The sequence below is a fragment of the Trachurus trachurus genome (assembly GCF_905171665.1).
Source record: "Trachurus trachurus genome assembly, chromosome: 23".
Classification (NCBI taxonomy): Eukaryota; Metazoa; Chordata; class Actinopteri; order Carangiformes; family Carangidae; genus Trachurus; species Trachurus trachurus.
Window position 1 is genome coordinate 13,547,543 of NC_139912.1, and position 26,001 is coordinate 13,573,543.

General features: G+C 41.8%; 1 protein-coding gene across 1 annotated transcript in view; it reads right to left on the reverse strand.

Annotated features, from left to right (window-relative positions):
- Positions 1-26,001, reverse strand: part of grm8a (glutamate receptor, metabotropic 8a) — a gene marked incomplete at both ends in the record, with an annotated part of 213,133 nt that overhangs the window by 114,536 nt on the left and 72,596 nt on the right. Inside the window, one exon of the mRNA XM_083999221.1 lies at positions 14,764-14,980. Coding sequence (XP_083855347.1) covers positions 14,764-14,980 — 217 coding nt within the window. The remainder of the gene's footprint in view (positions 1-14,763; positions 14,981-26,001) is intronic.

Consider the following 26,001-nt stretch of genomic DNA (forward strand, 5'->3'; position numbering starts at 1 on the left):
CAGTGTCAGCCAGTGTGCATTTACCTCCTGTCTTTGTATGCATCCATTTTCTTTTTGTGTATGTTTGTATTTATGCAATTGCAAATTTGTTCTTCTTTTATATCTTTTACTGTATTTGTTTTCTGCTTACATCTAATGCAGTTTTCATGAATGCTGCTTAGGTCCTGTCGGTGTGTCATGGGAATTATTATTGTAATAATTATGATTTAATAATATAATTTCTGATGGATATGACAAGGAATTAGCTCTTAATTACTGTCTAAGCTACAGTCACACTCCTGTAGAAAATGTATGTGAAAGGAAATGATAACTAAAGGGATGGCATTGAGCTGTTTGGGGCTCATGTGTCATCCTGAAAGGCGGTGACATCCTGTTTTGTCATTTAGGCGCAAAGACTTCCTGCTCTTTCAAGGCTTCCCCTTTTCTCCTGTTCCCATTCATCTTTACCTCGCCTCTTCATTAATCTCCTTTTTCAAATTCTTTCCTCCTTTATCCCTCCCTCGTCTCCAACTCAGGAGGATGTTCTCTCACTTGCTCTTCTCCCTTTCACCATCATCTCTCTTTCCATCATCACGTCTAACAGTGACAGTCATCTAAGTTTGCAGCAGCGAAATTGTCACCAACATATTCACACTCGAATCAGGTGTTAACTGTGTTAACAGTTATCCTAGACTTCTCATGGATGTCTTTGCCCTTTGATGCTGCTGTGTGTGTGTTTGTGCGTGTATATACACTGCAAACAAGCCTATGGATATGTTCTTAAAGTAGCAAAAGAAAGTGAACCTTTTGAAATTAGCTTCATTCCTGCATAGGTTTCCTCTTAAAATACAGCCTTCATCTTCATCACAATAATGAACAGACATTTCAACTACACACAAGTCATGATTTGGTTCTTGCCCCCATATTGACTACAACTGGCTATAAATGCAGATCATTCAGCTAGAAGAACTAAGACAACTCCAAAAGAACAACACAAAATGATTAGTATTGTAACAATGCACCTCAGAGTAACAGCTAAAGGCTTCAAGCAATCAATGGAGCTGCTTCTTCTCTTCAAAAACGAAATATCACATATATGTCTGAAGTTTTCCAAAGAACGCTTTGACACTTCACAAAGCTGCAGGGAAAATGTTTCATGGGCTGATGAAACTAACCTTGAACATGCGGCACTATGTACTGTATGTTTCTGTAAAGAGAAAACTGCTCAGCAACATGAAAAATATTAGCCCAGTGTGGGGATTTAGGGCTGTCTTGCCGCTGGGCCTTGACAAGCGCTGGACATCATTCTCATGGGAAATTAATTCCCAAGTTTGAGTGGGATGATGTTGGGGTGGCTGTGGAAAAGCTGGGTGATGCAGCAGGACACTGTGTCAGCATCAAAGTAAGTCTACCACAGAATGACTTCAAACAAAGAAAATCCATCTGTTGGACTGTGGAGTGACCTGAAGAGAAACACTCACTCACTAGACATCCCAAGAATACATTAACTCAAGCAACTACTGTATAAGGAACAGCCCAAACTCATCTTGAACATTGTGCATGACTCATCATCGGCTACAAGAAGCGACTGATGATACACTATATTACCAAAAGTATTCGCTCACCCATTCAAATGATCAGAATCAGGTGTCCTAATCACTTGGCCTGGCCCCAGGTGTATACATTCCCTTAGTTCCAGTGAAAGGAACTTTGAATGCTTCAGGTTACCAAAACATTTTGGACGATTCCATGCTCCCAACCTTGTGGGAACAGTTTGGAGCGGGCCCCTTCCTCTTCCAACATGACTGTGCACCAGTGCACAAAGCAAGGTCCATAAAGACGTGGATGACAGAGTCTGGTGTGGATGAACTTGACTGGCCTGCACAGAGTCCTGACCTGAACCCGATAGAACACCTTTGGGATGAATTAGAGCGGAGACTGAGAGCCAGGCCTTCTCGACCAACATCAGTGTGTGACCTCACCAATGCGCTTTTGGAAGAATGGTCAAAAATTCCTATAAACACTCTCCTCAACCTTGTGGACAGTCTTCCCAGAAGAGTTGAAGCTGTAATAGCTGCAAAAGGTGGACCGACATCATATTGAATTCTATGAGTTAGGAATGGGATGGCACTTCAGTTCATAGAATGAGTAAAGGCAGGTGAGCGAATACTTTTGGTAATATAGTGTATCTGTGTGATATTAGTTCCAGCACATTGTGCTTGTCCAGGCTTGTGACTTCAATGAAGATCAGACCTAACATCCAGATCAGATTTTGTGGCCGGTCAATGCAGAAAAGCTCAGGGTTCCTCAGGCCTCACACGCACTTTGTCTCTTGCTTTTCCTGTTGAAGGTGTCACCAGCAGCTGTTAAAGCTCAACACCATTTCTGCACAGGCAAGCGGAAAGTCTCACCAGACATCACAAGTGGGAACACACACTAAAGAAAGATTTGGTGATAATGCTGAAAATCACATAAAACACATGATCTTCCCATCAAAGAGAGCTGCAGATAATTTTAGATGGGAATGTAAAAGAGGAAAGAGAAGAAGGAAAAAAAGAGAAATTCAGGGGTCTAGACGATTGGACAACTTGTGCAAGCAATTTCTGAGATGCACATCTCTTTGAAGTAACTCATCAGCTCAAAACTGCCAAACTTTTGCAAAAGAAGCTATTTTTAATCTTAAAAGTAATGTTTTCCATACATTAAGCCTGTCCTACTTGTGAAAATCAAAATAAAATGCGTATGAAGCCAATGTCAGTCTTGGTCACTCGAATTACATGATCAATACAAACTGATTTATGCCATGTTCATAGTCTGAACCTTCAGTGAAGAGAGACTACCAGAGAAAGGAGATGCAGAAACAGGCAGGCTGAGCTGCACCCAAGACAAATTAAACATAAGCACAGTACAGAAGCAGGAGAGATGCACATATAATGAAAAACACAAAACCAGCAAACAGGGAAAAAAAGGAGAATACAAAGAGAGGGAAAGGGGGAAAAAAAAGTAAGTGAAGATGTAAGGCCATGTCTAAGCCTGCATAAATTCCCATTTCTCTTTTGAATAATAACAGTTTCATTCTGAGGCCCGGGTAAGTGGTGAAACTTTTAAATCCGTGGTTCCGTGCTGGCGGAGTAGGAATAAATTACTCTGTCAGAGTCGAACTATGGAGACACAGCTACGTTCGTTAAAGTTGATGTCGGAAATGCTTCCAACCCTAAGACATTACCCATCATTTGTCAAGTTCCACTGGTAACTCCGGTGTATAACTGTGTCTGCGCCACCTCTGTCACCATCAACAGTCATTTAGATGTAAATATGAGGGCAGGCGATGTAAGAGAAGCTCCTGACTTTGATAGGTGCAACTTTTCTTTTCACAGCAGCCAGTGCAGTGAATTAAAGCAGTCCGAGGTTGTATCTTATATGAAACAAGGTTCAGACAAGTGGATTGCATCAGATGACGAGAGCTCGGATTTCCTGGAGGAAATAGTGAGGAAATGTGAGTCACTGCACATCACCCATCTGACTCCATGTGTCTGTCACTCTGTGTTCAAACACTGCACTGTGTAAGTTCTCTCATTTTTCTTTCATTTTCAGACTGTTCTTCATTTTCTATGGCCTCACAGTCAATACAAATTTACATCTTGCTGCATAAATTATTCCATTTGGGCCAATGCTTCGACATCCTCACAGCGAATTCTTGAAGATTACTGAATACCAAACTGAAGTTGAACTTTGAGGAGCAAAAAGAAGTTTTTCAAAAAGGCTGGAAACCCACAGGGGAAACGTGCACGTCTGCTCTTGCTCAGTGTTTTATCATATACCTCTTCCAATCTTTCTCTTTGTATTCTCTATAAAAGCAGAAATGGTTTAGAGACAATAAACATCAAGAGCAAAATCTAAATCTGATGTCAATTTACCAGAGTTGAGTGAAAGCCTTTAAACTCTAGTTTCAGTGACATTGCTGAGGGATTTTCTTTTTTTCACGGTCTCCATAAATCCACAAAATTCAGTTTGTAATTTCGCATCAGTGCCACTGTGTGAATTTGTGCCTTTTAAGTCTGGGAGCAAACACAGAAAAATGACACATGCTGGGATTGTGGAGAAGGAGAATAGAGAGGCCAGGAGAGATGGAAGCATAAGCAGAGAGGGTGAACATTGACAGACAAGGAGGAAAAGGGAATTATATGGTAAGAAGAAAAGTACAAGGGCATGTCTGGAACATTTTTACTGTGATCAAGGCAAGTTGTAGCCAAATAAGCTACTTGCATCTCCCCAGGAAAAGGATAGTCAAACGTAGACAGGATAGTCGAGCAACAAGAGAGGGAGACAGCAAAGCAACAGACAAGATAACACAGAGACAATAAAAAAAAGAAGGAATCAGAGACTGGTTTGAGAGAAATTAACGGACAAAGAGACAGATGGAGCGCACCGATTACTCTTCCCGCGCCTCAGCATTCAAGCCATCCATCCGACATGGATCGTTGTCGAAGCAACAATGCAATCGCTGTGCAGGAAGAGTTGTAATTCTGCCCCATTCACTCCCAGCTAATCAGCCTCTGCCAGCTCACCAGCCATTAGCCTGTTAGGCCATGTGTGAGTGTGTGTGTGTGTGAGAGAGAGAGAGTGTGGAGGGGTGTGTATTTCTACCTCAGGAGACAAGAGAGGAGAAAGAGGGATGACGTGAGTGGCTGTCCATGCCACACGCATGTGCAGTTATCCAAGTTTGATATATTTGCAGCAAGGGAGAGAGTAACTGAAGACATCCACAGTAAGTTCATCAGCCTGCGCTCAATTGCCAATCCTGCCAGGTGGAAGACAGCAGGACTCATTTGTCTGTCTGCGTCTGTGTGCGTGTGTAGGTGTGTGTGCATGTGTGCGTGTATAAGTGAGGCGCTTTTTGTATTAGGTCCAGCACAAGAGCCGTATCTCAGCAATGTTCTACTAGACAGGAGAGAGAACACCTCAAAGTCACACAAAGTCCTCCAACTACAAATTTATTCCACCCATCAGTTGGACTCTCACATAGCAGCGACCTCAAATCATCCACCTTCTCCTGACTCACTGTTTGCATGAGTTAAACAACATGCACCCAGACCTAATCATCCAATAAGGAGGCATGCATTTAAAATGAAACATACCTGAATAAAGACAGAGAGCCACTGGACCATGAATACAATGACCTTCTGATAACTGGACCAAAGTAAGAGGAGTGAGGCTGAGTGGTTCCAATGGATTGAAGTTTTAGGAGACACTATTTATCATGTTCCATTGATTACTTCTATTTTCAGTCTCCATATTTTAAACCTATTGTAGAGCACCTGTGTGCGGTTCAGCATCAGCATAATGTTCTATGTCTTGCTAACAGCACTCTTCGTTGTTGTTACTTTAACATTCAAATCCTCTTTTTTCACACCTACTGTCTCTGACACTGATAATGTAATTTACTTAATGGGATTAAATGAGGCTAAATGACCTGAACAATGAAAAGAACCAGTACACTTTGTGATTCAGGTGAAGTGTCTTCCCCAAATAACAGGAGGATGTGGGTGCTTACCTGCCAAACTGCCTTGCAGGCATTTCTCTTCTCTAGCTCTCCAGTTTTTGGCTCCCCCTGTCAAACACTTTTGTTTCTTTCAAATTCAGTCAGTTTCTGGGCATTCAGTTTCACTGTGACATGCTTCTGTTCAAATTTGGATTAAGGATTAAACCCTCATGAGGAACTATTATACAAGGCTGATTTCTAATTGGGTTTTATTTCATTTCACATTTAGAAATGTACAAAAAGATTACCAAGTTGTGACACGCCCATTTTCCCTGTACGTTTCAGAATAAATGACAAAATGTCACTCTTCCCTGCCTGCAGTGTATGTTTGTTGGTATATTTTGTTTCATGGCTTGTGTTCATCTACCTCCTCTATCTGCTGACTAAACATAAGGAGTCTAATTTCTGTCACAGTTTTGCATCAACATACAATGTTTTGGATGTGATCATGAGAAAGCTGACAACGTCAAAGTTAAAGTTTGCTTTGATCGCTGACTGTAAATCTAATTTCTTACAAATGGCACTTTGAGCTTAAAGCCACTAAGCTACGCTAAGCCTTTTCAGAAAATCATCCAAGTGACAGTTTGTATAATGGTGAATGTGTGTGTGTGTTTTCTTTTCATGAAAGACGACTGCATTTAAATGATGGAGCAAAGTTCACTTAGACTAGTATGATATAAGCCTTAATTAGAGGCTATTGGAATAAAACCTGTGGTTTACTGGAGATGTGTGTTTGTGTGTTTGCCTTTTTCACTGCAAAACATTAATTTCACTAATCAGTAATTCTTTAACGCTAAAATATCTGTTCAGCAGTGGAAAAGCACAAGACTGTTGAACTTGTGTAGTTTTGTGTCCATGAATGCTAAATTATTTAACCCCTTGTGTGATTCTCCACCAAGAAATATTTTGGGTTGGATCTCAAAGACAGAACTCTCTATGTGCCGTGTTAGAGTTCAACAAATTTTCGATTTCTGCAGTGCTCTAATTTATTTTAACCCAGACCTCAGAGGCCTTCTGCAAACAACAACAATAAAAAGAAAAGAAAGAAAGAAAGAAAGAAAGAAAACCATAAGCAGAGAAAGACAAAAACACTCTCAAGTTACTGGAGCAGAACGGTGAAGGGACTTGAAAGTGCTTTTAAGTCGTGCAGGCAGATTTCTACTTTCAGAAAACAGAAAAACACACACATCAAAACGGTGCACAGACACAAAACGCACACTGACAAACCCTCGCAGATATACACACATAAAGTCACTTGCATACACATAAACAAACATGCATCCATAAAATCACAGCAAAAATACACACACACCTGCTGACATAAGCTTCACTAACAGGCATACTCCAGGACATGCACACACACACAAACAAACACACACCAACACACCTATGTGTACCAACTGGTGCAGTAATATTGCTGAAATTACTTTCGGGGCTTAACAGCAACTGGCTGACTTTTTTCTCTTCCCAATCTCTTGGTGGACTCAAAGAGGCCAAACAGGGACAGAGAGAGGGCACACACACACACAAACTGTACACACACACACACCATTTCTCTCGCTCCATCTGTACGTCTCTGCCCGGTGCCCTCTCTTGCTCCATCATGAGGGAATATGAGAGGGTCTCACCTCTGTCAAGAAAACCAGTGGAGCTGAAGTGGACACTGTCTAGCTAATTGATATCACTGAGCAACACAGAGCACAAGGCACTAAAGCACATTTCAAAGTGGCCTCTACCATCATAGGCGTATACAGACTGTCCATTTCCTGCTGTAAACTTTAAACATGGAGATATGACGCTGGTTGAACAAGACACATTTGTGTTTCTAGCTACAGGGCCTAGAAATCTGATATGTAACATACTGCACATCAGCAAAACTGCTTTGTAGTAGGGCTGGACGATTATGGCAAAAATCATAATCACGATTATTTTGGTCATTATTGAAATCACGATTATTTACACGATTATGGGGGGGTACAGGATTTATAGCTTGACCATGCTACATTATTAGCTTAAATAAACAGTGCCAATGTGTGTTTAAGGTTTTTAAGTTTATAATTTTAAATATTTATTCAAAATGTATTTAAAACTTCTTTTTTTTTTAAGCTTTATGATCCAGCAGCAGAAACTATACAGGGTGTTTAGCTTAACTTTTCTACATTTTTACCTTGAATAAACAGATTTGGAGTAATTGTCATGGTTTAACTTATTAAGAGGGAGAATGGAGGCTCTCTGCTTCCCTGTGTGTCGCTTATTGCGTCTCTGGGATGAAATCATAGACTTAAATCCAACCTGGGAAGATCAGAGCCTCCGCCTCGCTGCGCTGTCCCAGCTCTCGTCACGAACGCACCCCATAACTTTTATTTTTATTTTGACGCGCCCCATAAGTGATCTCTTGTTTATGACAGATTAAACTACACAAATACACGTCGTGACATCGTATAACGTTATCCGCCGCTCTACAGATTGCTTTGTAAACATATGCACATGTAGCCTACGGGCCGGGGGAAGAGGAGGAGGAGGAGGGTTGTTGTTGTGCGGCCGCTTTGAGGAGACGAGCGAGTGTTTTAAATGATTATTTCCCGTTCATTCGTCCTGAGCGGTGGCCGCTGCTCTCTCTTCACTGGCGCTGATTTTTAAACGCCACCGTCAACACACGAGTGGACTCGTCCACAGCATTGACTGAGAGAGGAGTGCAGTGCAGGCGCGGGGGCGGAAGTGCACATGTGTGTTTTTCAGAATAAAACACCAATAGACAAAAAAATAATCGTTTTTCTTCGATTACAGTGTTTTTATGATCGTGAGAAGCCAAAATCGTAATCACGATCAAAATTCGATTAATCGTCCAGCCCTACTTTGTAGGAGGCAAATCTAATTATTCCTTCATTTCCCAGGCTCTGGTAATCACTGCAACGTGGCTGAAAATACTGAGGTGGTTTGAAAAAGTGTCGTGGGCAACCCCAGAGTTTTCTGGGAATCAGTAGGTAATTTCTGTAGGACTTTATATTGGGGCAGCTGGGGAAAATTACTAAAAATGGCCGTTTCAGCTGGATGAGATGAAATTCACAGAGCTGCTCAGGTAATAATTACCATCTCTGGATGTCCTCTGGCAATACTAATGGTATCCGCAGAGAGCTGTTAACTCCTAATAGGTATTGTCAATTCCACCCAGGTGAGAGATTGGCAACATAAGGCTAACATCAGAGGGATTATAATAGAATCTGGAGATTTAAAAAGATGTTAATGAGCTGCTCAAGATCATTTATATTTTAGATTAAAATCACAAAATCCATTTTCAACAAGAAAATGAAAGCAAACATTACATCAGACAAAGGAAATCTATTCTAAAAGAGAGCTAAAATCCAAACATGGGTGGTTTTATAAATACCACAACTCAATTTCACAAGGATAATGTGACCACTAACCAACAGCACAAACAAGTCCACAAGCAACCAGAGAGTTTGAGGCCTTTCATGAAGACAACAAAGACAGCGTCACCTTGAGATGAAAAACCAAGGCTGGAGTAATTAGTTACAAATGGATGGGTTGATGTTTGCGCTCCCTGTGTGTGTGTAATCAAGGACAAGAAACAGAGAGCTAAATCGACCCCAGGGACGTACATTGTCTGTTGAGTGAGTTAGAGAGGGTGTGTTTGTGTGCTCTGTGCCTCTTCTTCTTCTGGAGCATGTGTGTACCTAGGGCTGTGTGTGCGTATGTGTCACAGAACTTTGACTTCAGTATAATCCCTGCAATCACTGTGTGATGCATGTGAGAATTCAACAACATTGGATGCATATGTCTCTTTGTGTCGCAGCACAATAAGTTGGACGAGAATCCCTTCATTGTACATCACTATATTTATAATGCCTGTTGTAATGTAGTATAATGAAATTCATTACCTAAGATCATTATATTGCAAGAACTGAGGATTTACCAATTCATTCTGGTATCCTCATGAATAATAATAAAGAATTTCTATAATGCAAGTGATTTTGCTACAGGAGTGTGTGCTAAAAATACATAGATATAGCAGCAGACAAATTATATAGTATGCATCACAATTTATTTCAATTAAAGTATGATTCCTCTTCCCTGACTGAAATAACATAAGGCAGTAACAAGGCTTGGACAAAGGCAAGAACCGCCTCCATTGTGTAGGGCAAGAGTGGACTCAAAGTGAACTAAAGAGGCTAAGCTAAGCAAAAAGGCAGAAGATTAGTTTAGAGCCAGAGAACTAATTAAAGGAATCTGGAGATAACCGTTTAATTATTTTCTCTCAGCCCCTTTCTCCTGCTCATTTTCTTCCCTTCTTCATTACTGCTTTTCAGAGCTTCTGTAGAGCGGCCAGTGTCAGAGGGAGGTGACTCGCTCTGAGCCGGTGAATCCACACACACTAACACAGATTCACCCACAGCCTCTGTCTCATTGACACATATTCCCTTTCAATTATACACACAACTACACACACTCTTTCCCAATGTCTGCAGTGTGTCTGAATGTAGATGTGGTTCTTATAATCCCAGATGGATTCCATTGGGAGGTGAGGAAGGGTACTGGAAGGAGAAAGGGCTGTGACTTGATTTAAAAGGTGTCTTCTGTCTGCGGTAAGTACGCTGCCACCTCTTGTTTTATAGTACAGTGATCCATATGCTCCCAGCGCAGCTCGATATAGGAGGATGTGGTCTCTTGGCGTCTGGAGATTCAGAGCCATACGCTGCTATTTCCACAGTGAGGTTCAACAGCAGGGTGGCGTAGTGCATGAAGAGGCTGCCCTTCGAGCACCTGTTCTGTTGAGCTTCCACTAACTGAGCAATAAAATGAATCACTTCCAGGTCTAGACACACGAGTCTACTGCTGATTTTAGTCTCTGGCTCCTTTGTGAGAGGAAAAAGGAACATTAAAAAAAAGAATCCTCTTTGTTGAATCAATAGCACTAAGGTAGATTTATTATTGCTGCATTTCTTTGATGTAAAATACAACATGATACATGTTTTACCACCTGAAATGGACCGCTTCCCTCCTGTCTGCCCTTTGAAGCCGCTCTCTGCCAAATCTCACCCAAGCTGACCTTTGCGTTATTGTTCATTAACCGTTGATCACAGGGCTTTGTTGGCTTATTGTGTACAAAAAGCAAAAAGCATATGCATTATGTGCCCTGTCTGTGAACAGTTACTAATGATGAGTAAACAAGTTTGGCCCATGCTCACTGAGCTGTGTCTGTTACTAGTTCTGCATGAGTGGAAAGCCATTGCTGGGGGTGACAACACACAGGCTGCATATGCTGAAAAAAATCATGCTGAATTTATTTCAGGGTGCAGGCACGGCTGAGCTAACCGAATAACTGTTTTACCACACTGCTGGTGATTGCATGAAACATAAGGAGGCTTCTGGCTCCACTGAAAAAGGTGCAGCATTAGTGAAATCTTTTGCAAATTATATGTTGCATGTGGAAATAGGTGGAAGTAAGCGAGCCATAATGCTGGCACTCACAGTCACTCACTTGTAAACTGCAGAAAAGCTTAAGTGTATGCGAAGTACTTCAGGGTGTAGCTTTTTTCTGTATAAAAAAATATTTCAAGAAATGTTTTCTGAGTATCCTGTGGGACTTGATTACCTATATGTTGAAACATGGTCATTAAAATCCCATTAAAACAACAATAATTTGCCATAAACAAGTGTAGTCTCCTGCCATGCTGGCGGATCTATGAGACTATACATCCAGGTTTGGTGATTTGCATGCAAAGTAAACTCCCAAGCCTCTGCTCCATTGAGTCATTTTGTTTTCTTTTCATACAATTATCATGCTCCACCTAAACCCAGACTCCTCACGTGTGTTTAATGCTACCAAGAGGAGAATTCCAATTTTACATTTCCATGCCTAAAGTACAAGAAATAATGGATTTAATATTTGTTGAGTTGTAACCACAAGGCAGCAGATACAGAAAGTATTGGCAGCCACAGCAAAACTGGTTTAGTTTGGATCAAACTCATGTCATTTTTTTTCTGCCAAAGCCTGTTGTCATAATCAGTGCAGAGCTAATGTTCTCAGCCTGACTAACATCCACATTTACATTGGCTATCTCCATCCAGAGCAACAGCTGGCAGAAATGTCTATACGGGATGTAATTTTACAACGATTAGCAGTTTGTGTTGAATGCCAATATCCATTTCTGACACAGAAAGTGCTGTAATGATCAATTAATGCCTCCACTCATTGCTGTCAACTCAGATAGTAGGTTTTCCCTAAAGCAATCTTTTAGAGACAAAAAAGGATTTTGCTGACTGCTGTGTGGACTTGGCTGAAAAATTACTGCAGAATCTTCTACATTATTCCTCCTGGGAGTGGAGCAACACGGCGTCTGTGGAGCAGCAAGTGGAAGCAGGATGTGTTCAGTTGAAAGACTGTACTACAGAGGTAAATATTTAACTTCCGCGACGTATTAAATAGAAAGAAAATGTACAAGGAAATCGCAGAGAGGCAGGATTTAACCGGATCTCAAACTGGTCAACGCACATCCCGTCTCTAAACCCAGAATCATACTAGGTACACTTGAGCACCTGTTAGTTTTTTTTTATTTTTTATATGCATGCGTATACTCACACACGCACACAATGTTGAGGAGCATCAGTGAACGATTACACACCAATTAACGTGGATGCTTGGAATCAGGATGCAGAGTGCCTCGCGAGCTGCAATCATTACACTGCAATCATAAATTAATCACATAGAAATTCCCTGTGGCTCTGAGTGTGTGTAAGTGTATCTAAAGATGTCCACCTGCGTCGCTGTTCATATACATGTGTGGGTTTTTTCTGTGCCTCTATATTACAACATTATCATTGTTCTGTCGCTGTTCCAGCTTCCTTCTGTCTCTTTGTATCTCTCTTCCTCTCTACAGATTCACAACCACACACACACACACACACACAGTGAATTCTACCGATCCTTTCACTTTCTCCTCTTTTCTCCACAGCACTTTTCTTCACAAACCTCTTGCATCCCTTCATCTTCCTGGTTCTGTTCACATCTGCAGAGTAAACAACTGACTGACTGCTGTCACAGCATGTAGCCCTCCCACACACACACACACACAGACACACACACACAGGGAGGGTAGGAGAGTGCTGACTCCCAGAACACCAAATACATGCATTGCTGAGGACTGCTTTACCCTTTACAGTGGCACACACACACACTGATCTGAAGCCACAGTAAACATCTATGTGCTGACTGCCACGGCACAGAGCCCTGGGCGAGCCGGCTCCAAACACGCACAGAGACAGAGATGGACGGATAGACAGCAGCACAGACGTGCACAGGGCTGTCATCTCTGCAGCAGCACCACACAAACAATGCAGAGAAGGCAGCAGAGGGAAAGATGTGAGTAAAAGATAAACATTGAGCGATAAAAATAGAGAGATCTCAACTCATGTGCTCTCAGATGGATTCTTTACATGTCTTTAGCCCTGTCAGTCTGTAAATATTTGTCAACATCCAACTTGATGTGTTTTCAACAAACATTTGAGACATAAATAGGGAGACCGACAGCATTTTCATCTGTCAACATCACTTGGAGGATTTCATAAACTGATTTGAGGCTGCATTCACCCAAACGTGCTGCTCCCAGGACCACGGGGATCCCCGTGCTTTTAAGTCAGACATCAAAACAGACAAGTGATCCATCGCTCAGTGTGTCTCTCACTCCCTGCGACTCTGTCACTCGCATTTTCTGGAGGGTAATTTACTCTCATCTCTACTGCCACTCCACTTCCTAATGAAGAAGTGATAGGAGAACACTCTGCTCTTTGTAATTTACTGTTGACACCAGTCTGTTACTCATCCACCTGTTCATAGCCAGGTGACAGATGCTGTCATACACTACACGGCTCCATCAGTGACAGGAGAGTTAAGTCATATTGTGATCTTTCAGCTTGTAGTTTAGTGGCTGTTTGTCAGATATAAGTCTTATCTGACTGTTTACTGGTGACTTGCAGCTGTATCAAACCTGTTTTAAGCTCCTATTGATGTTAAGTGAACTTTTCTTGCTGCTTCACATTTAAAGTTTTCCACAGCTGTTTTCCACCGAGTTAGCTGAGCCTCTTTAGCAGTGCTGTATAAAACAGGATTAGAGAGTGCTCTCTGCACCATCACTGTCATCATCAGATACCAAATGAGGGAAAATATTTAGTGAAAATGGTTCATCCCTACAGTACAGTTCAAAGACTTGTAGAGTCTATGCCACAGTGAATTACAGCTGTTGTGGAGGCTCGTGGCTCAACTACCACTAATTTACATTTCTTCATGTTCAGTGAAATAGATCTTGATTCAGGGCATGTTCTACCAATTCACTAGCACAGCACACATATCGAGAAAAACTGGGGGTTTTAGCAGAAACTCAACTATTGCGAAAAATCAATTTACATATATACAGAGCCATACGGGACTTTGATGAGATGGTTGTACTTGTCAATCCTGTGCTTGCTGTGTTAACTCTCAGTCTGATCTGCAGCCCGCAATTCAAAGTCCCCTGAGTTTCAAGAGCGATTTAAACAACAGGTTTCCACTCCATTCTTGCTGCTGTTCTAAATTACTGGCTTAAGTCAGTGAACGTGTATCATACCCCATAGTGCCCCATGAACTTGATATACTGTATTTTATCCTAACAGCAGGGAGGAAGCAGCATATATTTATGGTGATATAGGCCCAAGGTAACTCGCTCTAAAGTGACGGGCCAGCAGGTTTAGAGAAAGTGTGGTGTACAACAAAAAGAAGGGAACTTGTTAACCCTCATAGCTCCCTAAGCTTTCTGAAGGGGTAGTGAATGACCTTTTATGTTGTAACTTTTTTTTAGGGAGCTATGAGGGTTAAGACAACAACAACTTTTAAGTGGGTAACTTCCCACTTCCAAATCCACCTCGCTACATTCACTATATCCTGCAAATACTGTACACCAGAGAGTCCCAAACACTTCTTACAACACAAAAACACCAATGTAGGCTACATCTTTTAAGGTTAATATATCCCCACTGTGATGGGATCACACACACACAATACAGTATTCCTCATTAACGGAGGACTTGCCAGCAGCCTCTTTATGAATCCCTGAGACATGCCATGGATCTACACTTCAGAATCAAACCAGTAAACATCCATACATCACACCAGTCTGACAGACTTGATGCTGCTCTCACTGCAGAGCCACTGCAACACTGAAAAAAAGAAAAGAAAAGACGGCTCGTACCGGTTTCTCTGGAGATCTGGATGAAGGCCTCCACGCCGCTCTCTCCGTAGTTGCCCTCCGAGGCGAGCGTGGACACGTAGTTCCACTCCATCGCCGTGACGATGTCCATCATGGCCTGGGCCTGGTAGGAGTCTGGCGGTACCACGCGGGAGAAGAAGTCATAGCGAGTGTTGTCGCTCAGCTCTGGGGCAGTGGACGCGTAGCTGACCTGGGGGATCTGGAGAAGAGGACAGTTTGTTAATTGTTGGTTTTACATAAACATATTGAAACGTGCAACATGGTGATGTGTCCTTCAGGCTCTGAGTTTCATCCATTAAATACATTTCTTCACCTATTAGAACAAATGAAAAGTAGTTTGTAAAAATAGGAGTCATGTTGTGATAATCCTCTCACATATATATCACATATCACGTATATTATGCTTTCATGTACTGTATACACTGCAATCTCTATATGTAGAACAGCTATAAACATCTCTCACTTCCAGAGGGTTCATGGTGATTAATCATAATTTTATGGGATGGGAGAGGGAGTGTTGTTGCCAACACTAGAATTCAACTGTTGACTGGCGGTTCAGAGATGTGAAAGAAGCATGCAAATGATCCGAGGGTGAGCGGGTGTAGAGGAGAGAAACTAAAGTGGTGAGTAATCAGGAATCTGAATGTGGAACGACAGACGGAGGAAAGGAAAAGCCAAACCAGTGATGCAAAGTGTAATTCATTCTTCAACACTTGACGTCACGGGCTGACAGATTAAGGGTAGAGAGGAGAAGATCTGAAGCAGGGAGACGAGGCACAAAAGAGACAGCAGGGAGGTGACAGGGGGACGGACGGACAAAAAGCACAAACAGGCAGATGGAGGAATGGCGAGACAAAAGAGGTTGACACGATGAGAGGAGACACACGTGCGCGCACACACACAGGTATCAGCGGTGAGCGGCGGCGTAACAGGCCGAAGGTGTTGGATGGCTGGCAGGCAGATTGATTTTTCCCCTGACAGAGAGGGACAGTGAGGGAAGACCCTGTACTACCCTGCACACACACACGCGCACACACACAGAGAGAGAGAGAGAGAGATTCTGGACAGACATCTCATTGGAATTCATTGGAAGTAAGACTTAACTGCCAATCTAAACTAAAACACAAGGTTTGTCAGCTGTCTGTCTCTGCCACACAAACACCCACCCACACACGCACAAATACAAATGTCTGCATGTGCTGAGCGCAGCAAAACCCGTCGGTACTGCGTGAAGAGATTTGAGAAAGACAGTGCTTGTGTGTGTTTGCAGTGTATGTGTGTGTGACTGGAATCTTTCTAAAGCCCATCACTCACTGTCTTTATTCCCTGTGAGCGTCCTCTGAAGTCCCTGCCACCCTGCATCTACACTTGTCTTTGCCATTTTAAAAGGTCAGGGATTTATCCAGAGTTTTAGCAGGATTTCTTTTTTGTAAATGGTTCCTCTTTGGTGGTGCTGAGGTGCCGCAGTAAGTGGGTGTAAAAAAAAGCCATGAATCTCTCTACCCAGCTCTCTTGCTTCGGGAGCTTGTTTTCGAAAAATGAATTAGTCTTACAGCAATAGCAAAAATGAATTCTTAACCTGAACGGTTTTCATTTACCTCCTCCAGCGAAGAAAGAGAAAGCAGCTAATATGTTCTACTTCCACGACACAGTGATCAATACACTCCTCTAAGTTGACGGCAACAATTTTTTTTAAGCAGCTGACTATTGAATTTTGGAATAAAGTCGTTGTTTAGTAACTTTTCATTTCTCCCATGGACTTTGTGGGAGTGCATGTGTGGTGACACTGCCAGGGGAGTACATGAGGAAAACTTTCATAAACTTCAGGAGGTGTATGTATAATAGAAGACAGGAATGAGCAAATAAAAAGTTGTTTTTTTTTTTAATCAGTCAGGCCAGCTGAGGAAAAAACTTGATAAAACAACTTGTGTGCATGTGTTAGTGGCTCTGTGTGTACCAGCCTCTGTAGATGGATTTTAATTTGTGTTGGCGTGCGCATGCCAGTATGTGACTGCGCTGTTTCACTTGTCCTTTTACTCTCTATGTAAATTTAAACAGGTAAATATCCATTTCAAAGAGAAATGTGCGCTCGGCTGCAGGAGTATGAGATATTGGTCTGTTTACAACAGCACTGGGAAAGAAACCCTGTGACCTGGGCAAACCAGGTACTTTGATCTTTTGTTATTTTACTCTGCAGCTGGGAAACTAGGAAACAGAGACGTATGCAGACACAAATACACACTTGTGTACAACGCACAGTCATACCCGTGTCATATTTCCCGAATCATTACTGAGTTTGAGGAGGAAAAGCATGCAGAGAGGAGTGAAAACTGTGAAGGAGAGAGAGGGAGAGCTACATACAGATTTGGTGACATCCAATATTGTCTGCTGCAGGCACAGAACGGATTGTGTCTTCCACATCCACACCTGTGCTTTCTAAGAACTAATATTTCTATTCACATCCACTTCCACAGATCTCTCAGACACAAATGTATAGGCACAGGAACCTCCTCCGACTGCACACACGTAATGGTACTGTATGTGACATTCGAGAGCTGTAAATCATTCATGTGCTGCGAGTTGCAAGTGACTCTGGCCTTTTTTTTTCCAAAGCAAGTAGAGCTGCAGTTGTAGTTAGAGGCGGGAAATTAACAGCTTGGTTCCCCCACATCGCCGGGGAAGAAGATTATGCCTCCAATCCCCCTAATTCCATTTGCTCTAATGAATATGTGTGTGTGATAAAAAAAGGGAAAGCATATGTGTGTGCTGTTGAATGTGCAGTTTCAATTAGCGCTAGAAAACGCTTTCTCGCCCTCACACTCACACATTAATCAAAGGGGTGATGTACCTTTTTGGTTTTTTGATACAGTCAGTTAGCATGTTGAACAAAATACGCTGACTCACTATTCACACCTATTGTAGCTCTAGTATCTGAGTCAACCATTTTGGTCCAGACTGAAATATCTTGGCAGCTTTTCAACAGATTACCAGGGTTTGTTGTACAGATGTTGATGCTCTCCAGAGGATAAATCCTGATGACTCTAGTTAACGGTTTTGAGCAAAATGTTTGTCTCTATTCTGGATCCTTGGTTGGTTTGCTGTGGAAAGTTTCCAGCTCAAAAGCATCTTTCAACTTCAACAAATGTGGGAAACCATTGTTGGACGTGCATTTACATACAAGCTGCCAAACAAGCTGAACTGAGCATGGATTTTTGAAACACACTGACAGCACAGCATTTCAGTGTCTTTCTTTAATCAAGACATGCTGAATCTCAGAGCCTTCCCAAGGCGCTCTCCGGATTACCAAAATACTGCTATGCATGAAAAGTTAAAGGCTTACAGCTCAGCAATGCTCGCCCTCTTGCAGGCACTGTTCTTAGCAAAGTCAAAAGGCCTCTGAAGCGGCACTTAGTCCCTGCTCCTCTCCACTAAACCCAATTAGAAACCTAAACTCTCCAGAACAAACATTAATCTACTTCATGTTGTGTGGCTGCCATTGGATGGCAATTTGGCCAATCCTGCTATGATATTAAGTCTTGGTTCTTTTGCATAGAGAATTGATCACAATGAAAACAAAATCAACCTCCGTCGGCTATAAAAAAAAAACAGATTAATTACTAATTGAACTGTATTCCCCTGCAAGCATATGCTATTGAAAGAGCAAACTAATGTGTTTTCCTTCTGTGACAACAATCGATGCACACCAGTTGGTTGATGATATCTCATTTTTGACTGAAAGCAAAAAATGCTCTGAATCACCACTTGTGTTTCCCACCAGTGTGTCCTGAATGAACTCTCGGGGAGTGAGACCAACACAAGCCAATAGCTGCACCTCCTGCCACCTATACACAGCCAGCTCTGTCCCGTCTATTCCTCAGTGATTTTGGCACTTGGGGGAACAGTTTCATCTTCACTATAGATCAATGCTGAATCCCACTGGGGAGCTGAAGAGATAACTAATAGCCGGATTTGGACCTTAAGAGATCTAATGATCTGGCCCACAGTTTTTTTTGTATGTGACTTTCCAGCTGAGGTTCAAAAATGGAGGAAATTCACTCCAACGAGTTGTGCTTATTCTTCCAGGGGAATGTAGAAAAAGACAATAAAAGATGGGTAAGCCTCTATCAAATAATGCCAGAGTGTACTGGAAATTTACCAAGTGAAACTGCGGTGAGAAATGGTAAACCTGCACTCTTCTTCCAGGCTAAAGCCACTGCCAGCTATGGACAGCTAAAAGTGACCTTTTCAAATGTCACACGGAAAGTCTGAGGAAAATCATACATATCTAAAGCAGAACAAATAAGTCCAACCATTCCCCTAAAAAGATCAGCTCTGCAAGTTTTAGTCCAATAAATGATCTGCAACCACTCTGATCATAGATCAACTATTTGTCACTTTTCAGGCATAACAACCAAACATCCTCTGGTCAGCTTCTTTAATGTGTATAAATGATATCAATACAAATAGCTTTATGTGGCACTTGGATTTCTTTTTTCAGACAATTAATCAACAGATAAATCTATAACAAAGAAATCAATAGCACTACAAAAGATATATGTTGTCATTCCTTTCATCATGGTGACCTGGTAGCTGCCGGTTTCTGACCTAAACTGGCCCTTGAACAGCTTGACAAACATGAAGCTAATTTAGAGTTTATCTGCGAGGCTGATTATGTGATAATAACAACCTACTGTATGGCTGTGTGAAAAACAAAGCTATGCATCTGATATTAAATGGTGTGTCTGAGCGTGCATGTGTGTCCATTTATATGTGCGGGAGTGTGCATGTGAGTTAGCGGGTGTGTGTGTTTGGTGGTAATGGAGCTGTCGGGGCCAGAATCTGAACATTAGGTTGATAGATGGCAGTGGTCTGAAGCTAATTAACCCCACTGCATTACACACACACACACACATACGTACACACACAGCCTGTTTGTTACACACACAACACACACACACAAGCATCACAGAAAGGATCTGATCTGTTGTAAAATTTGCACATGCACGGCACGCACACACGCACATACTCACACACACACACAGCTACAGCAAAAGGGTCCTTGGTCAATAGTGATGATTAAATGAATTAAAGATATAAACCTGTTCGGGTTCACACACATTCACGTAGAAGGAAAATCGTTAAATGCACTCATCTGTTTAACCTTTCTAAAACAATCCATATTTTTTATATTTAGAGGATGTGTGTGTAGAAAAGCCGTCAAATATTAAAATGAGTTCATAGTTTTGTAGCCACAATAACAAATCTTGGATTAGCCCTGTTTTTCTGGCAGATCAAGCAGCGACAATTTTGACAGAGCTATCAGAGCATGGAAACTGAGAGAAGGAAGGCACATATACTCTAAATCGATCTGGCTGCATGGAGCCCCGATTTTGAGTCAACCTAGAGAGTTGTTTATTTGCTCAAAATTTGACTGGAACCTTCTAACAGCCGGCCGTGGTCTGTGTCTAATGAGGAGAGCACTGGCACAGTGGGACCTTACCAAGTTAATTTACCAGGATGAAGACTGCTGGGGCTGGGAGTTGGGTGTCTCTTGCTCTGTCTAACCCCATCAGCTCTGTCTGGGGCCATCTGTCTCTCTTTTCCCCTCTCTGTCTGGCCCTTTGCCATCGTGTCTGTCTTCCTATCTTTGTTGCTTCAGATTATTTACTCACATTTTGTTGCCTTTTTTTTTTTTGAGACCAACCAATCCAACCTCCACAGAGACCTGTCATTACCAATTCCCAGTAATCTGAAGCAGTAGTTTTCAAGGCTACAAGTCAAAAATATCTGGTGTCATTGAGTTTCCTCAAAGTGGTTTTATTTAGTGCAACAAGTGGATACAATAGTACGTTAAAAAAACATAAGTGTCCTTTCTCTGAATATTTAAATACAGTTTCACTATGTTGAATTTTTGAAAATAATTTGGTGGAAAAAAAAAGAAGAAAAAACATCTGTACAGCCAGCCTACCAATATTATATTGATCAAAGGCTTGTAAATTAGAACAAAGCCATTGGGATATAACAACACAGAGATAGAAAGGAGAAAAAAAAACTATTACCTCATTCTGTCTCAGATCACTGGTACTCTCTCTGGATCAGAGATGCTACTTTAATTGCTGCTAAACAACAGTGATATTCTCTTTACTGTCTTGGTTTTACCCTGTGCACGCTCCCGACATCACAGGAAGTTCTGAATAGAATAGCAGGCTGTAATTTGTTTGTTGACGAGCAAACAAAAACAGGTAGACAAGATGAAAGAAAGGCAGTGAGGGGAAAGTAGGTAAAAGGCAGGCTCTTCAAGAGCACAGAGACCGAGGAGAAAAAAAGGCTGAGAGGAAAGAGAAACAACAGAAAAGACAGCAGAAGAAGGGGCAATGAGATAGAGGTAGGGTGAGAGAAAAGATGATAGAGGTGCATTTAATGGGAGCAAAGAGAATGAATGAAGAAAAGTGGGAAACAATGAGAGGGGGAGATGAGAGAGGAGTGATGTTTAGCAGAAAGCAGAAGAGTCTGAAATGGAGGTGATGGGAATGGAGAAGAAATGAAAGAGCACAGATAAGAGAGGATTCATGCAATGAAGGAAAATGAGATACTTGCTCGAAAACAACAAATAGAGGCAGGAGGCAAAACGATGGAGATTCCTCGAAAAAACTATAAGAAATGTGAAGTGTTTAAAATGCTAAAAGGTTAAGAGGAGAGATAGGTGACACTGGGAAGATGAAGGTGAGAAAGAGACAATTATGCAGAATGCTAATGAAAAGCACAAAAGTGACACAGATGAGATTGATGTAGGCGAGCTCAAAGAAAAAGAAGAAAAGAATTGCAAGATTGCAAGAAGATAAAATGACAAGAGCAAGACAAGCAGATGCACAGTGCCTGTTAAAATGCATACTGCGCTCTGTTTAACTCCTTCTATACCCACGTTTGTCTTTTCGTACTTCAATAAATCACCAAAATTGAACTGCTGAATTCAATCTCGGTGGTGTTGTCAAAGAAACGGATGCATCTACCTGCGGATGTGTCACAAAAACTTAAAACCTCCAATATATGGAAGAGCTGAATCGCCGATCTCTGAGCTTTCCATAGACATTGAGTTTATCTGGAAATTTCAAATACAAGCGAGGCACTGAGGGAGCTATCGAATTAATGGCCCAGTGAGCCATTAATTCCCTGGAGCTTTTCAGCAGCCCTATGCAGCAGGCTGTAGCAGAGAAGGTGTTCGTCTGCTGAAGCCATGAAACACGGCTCAGCAAGACCACCTCGCTCCTGCCTGCTTTGTGACAGAAAGCTTGTGGCTTTGCAGCAGCTCTCTGCCAGCTCAACATGCACTGTGTACCATTTAGAAGGAACTGGCAGTTAGCAGCAGTGTGAATATTGCCACCTTTAATAAGCAACATTGAATAACATACAGTAGCCTATGTGTGTTTGTTTTGTCTCAATGTGACCCCTATGATTTTTCTCCCAAAACATAAAGAAAGACATTTTAAGGCCTTAAGTCCACATTCATGTGTTTTAGGCTTTTTACAACTGTTTAAAGGACCACAGAAACCCTCTACTAACATCTCTAAATTGGATACTCTGTTCACAGTGTTAACGAGTGGGAACATAGAAATGGGAAACACATGATGGGACCTTAAATTGAACTCTTCATACCCCTGCAGGTATTACATGCTCAGGGTGACAATGAATTAACTGTGGTGACACAGAGAGCTGTGGTGAGGAGGCAGGAGCTGCACCAGCCCTTCCCACTGCTTCACTCAATTTAAATTTCAAGAGGAACCTTATTAAAGGCTGCACTTACAGGTCCCAAAGATTTACAAATGTGGTGATGAATCTGCACCTGCTTCTGAGGGAAGGTCATAGCCTGGCTGGAGGACAGGGTATGGCAGGTGATTGAGGTGTGGATCAGTACAGTTACACACACATACACACAGAGACATGCACAAATGCATAAATACAAAAACATTGTAGCAACAGCAGTGGTTAGGTGTTGTTTTTTTTAGTCCGGGCATGAATAGACGCATAATATAGCCTAAGCTTCACTGGAGAAACATCTGTTTCCATGCGCACACACACGCACACACACACACACAATCTTCTACACACAAACACTGCCAATATTGAAGAAGTGAGGATGACCAGAAAGCTGGAGGGCAGGGACCTGAGGCTACAGCCTTTAATATGACTCTGTCAATGTATTATCACTTCCTCTTTCACACTAAAATAAACACACACACACACACACTTTATCACACACAAAACAAATGGCTGTCTGTTCTCACCTGCCTTTGAACATCCTGAATGCAGATCTAGTGGTGATACACAACAAACAGAGAACAGCTACTCCCCTACACAGCACACTACACATAACCAGCAGGACAACAACATTTCTCTTCCCCTTATCTTTAATTATCGCTCATGACAAACAATGTTCTGTGTGGAGATTTTAGCAGGTGAAGCAGCACTGAGTGCGTCCTCCTCCTCTGACAGGACAGAGTGAACAGACGGAAACTTCCCTGACCGGTGTTTAATTAGTCTTTTCCAGCTGCCAGTTAGAGGCAGGGACACTCACAAGATTACGTTAAAGAAGTGAGATGTTGAACAACATAGAAACTCTGTTGTCAATGTAGTAGGTTTAGTCCAGCAAACAGAAAGACAAACACCTCAAGCATGTAGATGATTCTAGACAATGAAATCACGTGGCTACCGTTGTTCTGTTTTAATGAATCAAATGATGTTTTTTGGGGAAACTGCTGTGATGGGAGGAAAACAGCTATTGTGATTTAAGACGGACTGAATCATTAATTTCCTCTACTGCTACTAAACAATCAACTGCATGACTGCTTTTAACTAAAGATTGATTAAAAAAGTATAGTAAATATCACGTGGCAACCATTACTTTTATAGCCTTAGTTTCCATTTAGATGTTATTGCTTTCATCTTTACTGTCTTCTCCTCCATCTTTATCTCTTCAGCTCTCACTTTTCCCTTTCAATTACCATATCAATCCAAATATGAGTGAGGTCTAACTTCTCTCAAGTTTCTTTTTCTTCAAAATGCGCCACTCCACCATCTCTCACATTTCCCTCTGTATGTCATTTGAATAATATATCCTCTGTCACTGCACATGAGATTTGCTGAAATGGGGCAGCTGTGCACAAACAAACACCCACACAAACACACATACTCACACTCACACACACACACACGGAAGGCACCAGACTACTTGATCCAAGCCAGCCACCTGCAGCTTCTCCTCAGTTGTGTCTCTCCTTGCAGTTACACAATTGTGCAACCCAACAGTGCTTCATTGTAAATGCGGTGCTCTATAGTGTGTGTGTGTGTGTGTGTTTGAACATGAGCACTTAAAACCTCCCAGCATTCATGCTCAGTGTTCTTGTGTGCATTCCCGTGTCCCACTGTGCGTCTGTAGCTGCAAATGTCACGAATTCCTAAAAACACCCACACAAAGCCAAACGCACATATATTTCAGTCTTTTTAAAGGGATAGTTCAACATTTTGGCAAATTGCCATAATCCCTATAGTTTTAGGAGTAGGTTCGTTACTTTTATTTGTCGGTGCAAGCTATTTTTAAAACGGCAGGGCCGAGCCGCTACGGTACGGAGCAGCCCGCGTTCTCCGACAAATAAAGGTAACGAACCTACTCCTAAAACTAGAGATTATGGCAATGGGCCAATTTGCCAAAATGTTGAACTATCCCTTTAAGTTCGCAAATAAAGGCAAAGGACAGATGCACACAGAGAAAAAATACAGTATGCACAGCTGCCCGTGATTTAGGAGTCAGAGTGGGTCTGAGTTTTTAACAGGTATCCCCCAGCATCCCGACCATTAGGCATATATTCCTATTGTAACAGTTGCAAATGAGCCTCATACATCATGCAATGTGCCAGCAGACCTACACGGAAAGCATTTCAAATCTGTTTAATGAAAAACAACTTAGCAGCAAATTAGAGGCGAGAAGTCTTTAAAAACCATGTGAGCGTGCATGTTCTGGTTATGTAATAAGTTTTTGGTTAAGTGATTGGTACGGGGACAAATTTTTGAGACAACACAAGGACGACATATTTCCCCAGAGGGAAGACAAAATCAATGCGTGCCCACACATGGCTTAAGTACACACAGCGACTGTCGTGACTTTAAGGAGTGTGTGCATGTGTTTGTGTGTGAGGCAGGACTGGTATAGTCGATGTACTGCGTGTACATGTTGGTGTTCTGATTTATTCCTGTGTGCGCATTTGCAACCCCTCACAAGAGGCCAATCATCAGCCCAGCAGGCATCCACTTTGAGCCGAGATGTTTTGCATAGTACATTATGTATCAGCATCATGTGAGGGTGTATCGTCACAATAATTCGGCACCTGTGCTTTTATCACAATTACATCATTGAGATTTTCAGCGTGTTCAGGAAACAGACAAATTCTTGAAATACATAATTGACATTTACAACTGTCTGACTAATATGAAATGGAGTTAATTTGTGGTTGACCTAAGCATCATGCTGCTTAACTGAGGATGAATTTCTGCTTTGGATAAACAGAGGCAGGTCTGATTTTTGCCTCACTGAAGAAAAAGCACATGATTATCATTAAAAACTAGGTAAAAATGCACCCTCTTGTATCGAATTAGATTATGGGCAAGAAATGGTCTCACAAATTACAGAGGACCTGAGTCAATATCTATCTGACATAATTTCAATAAAACTTTTTCAGTCTGAGATTCAGATTTCTAATGACTGAAGTGTTGGCATCTGTGCAGGTTCTGCAGATCAGAACTCCAACATCTTACAGGGATTCTTTTTTTCTTTTCTTTTTTTTGCTGATGAGGTGTCTTCCTTAACATGACTGCCAAAAACGTTAATGACCCCGTGATGAAACTGGGCTTGTCAAAGTCAGTGAGTATGGGAGTTTGGGGATGTGACCTGCACTTGAGATTTGTGTTTTTGTGTTAAGCAGGAGACAATTAGCAGCTTAATACATCTGCTCACAATACAATGTTTAATCCTTGTTAGTGACTGGGGTTTGTTTGTCAGATAGACAGAGCCACTGTTTCAAATGAAAGGTTGGTGTAGAGGGAGGAAAACAGGGGTGAAAGGGCACATGCCTTGGAGTGTTGGATGTAATGTAATTAAGCTTTTGTTGTCTGTTCCAGGAAGAGTGACTGATGACTAACAAAGAGCTACAGTCTACTTTTATTTTTGAT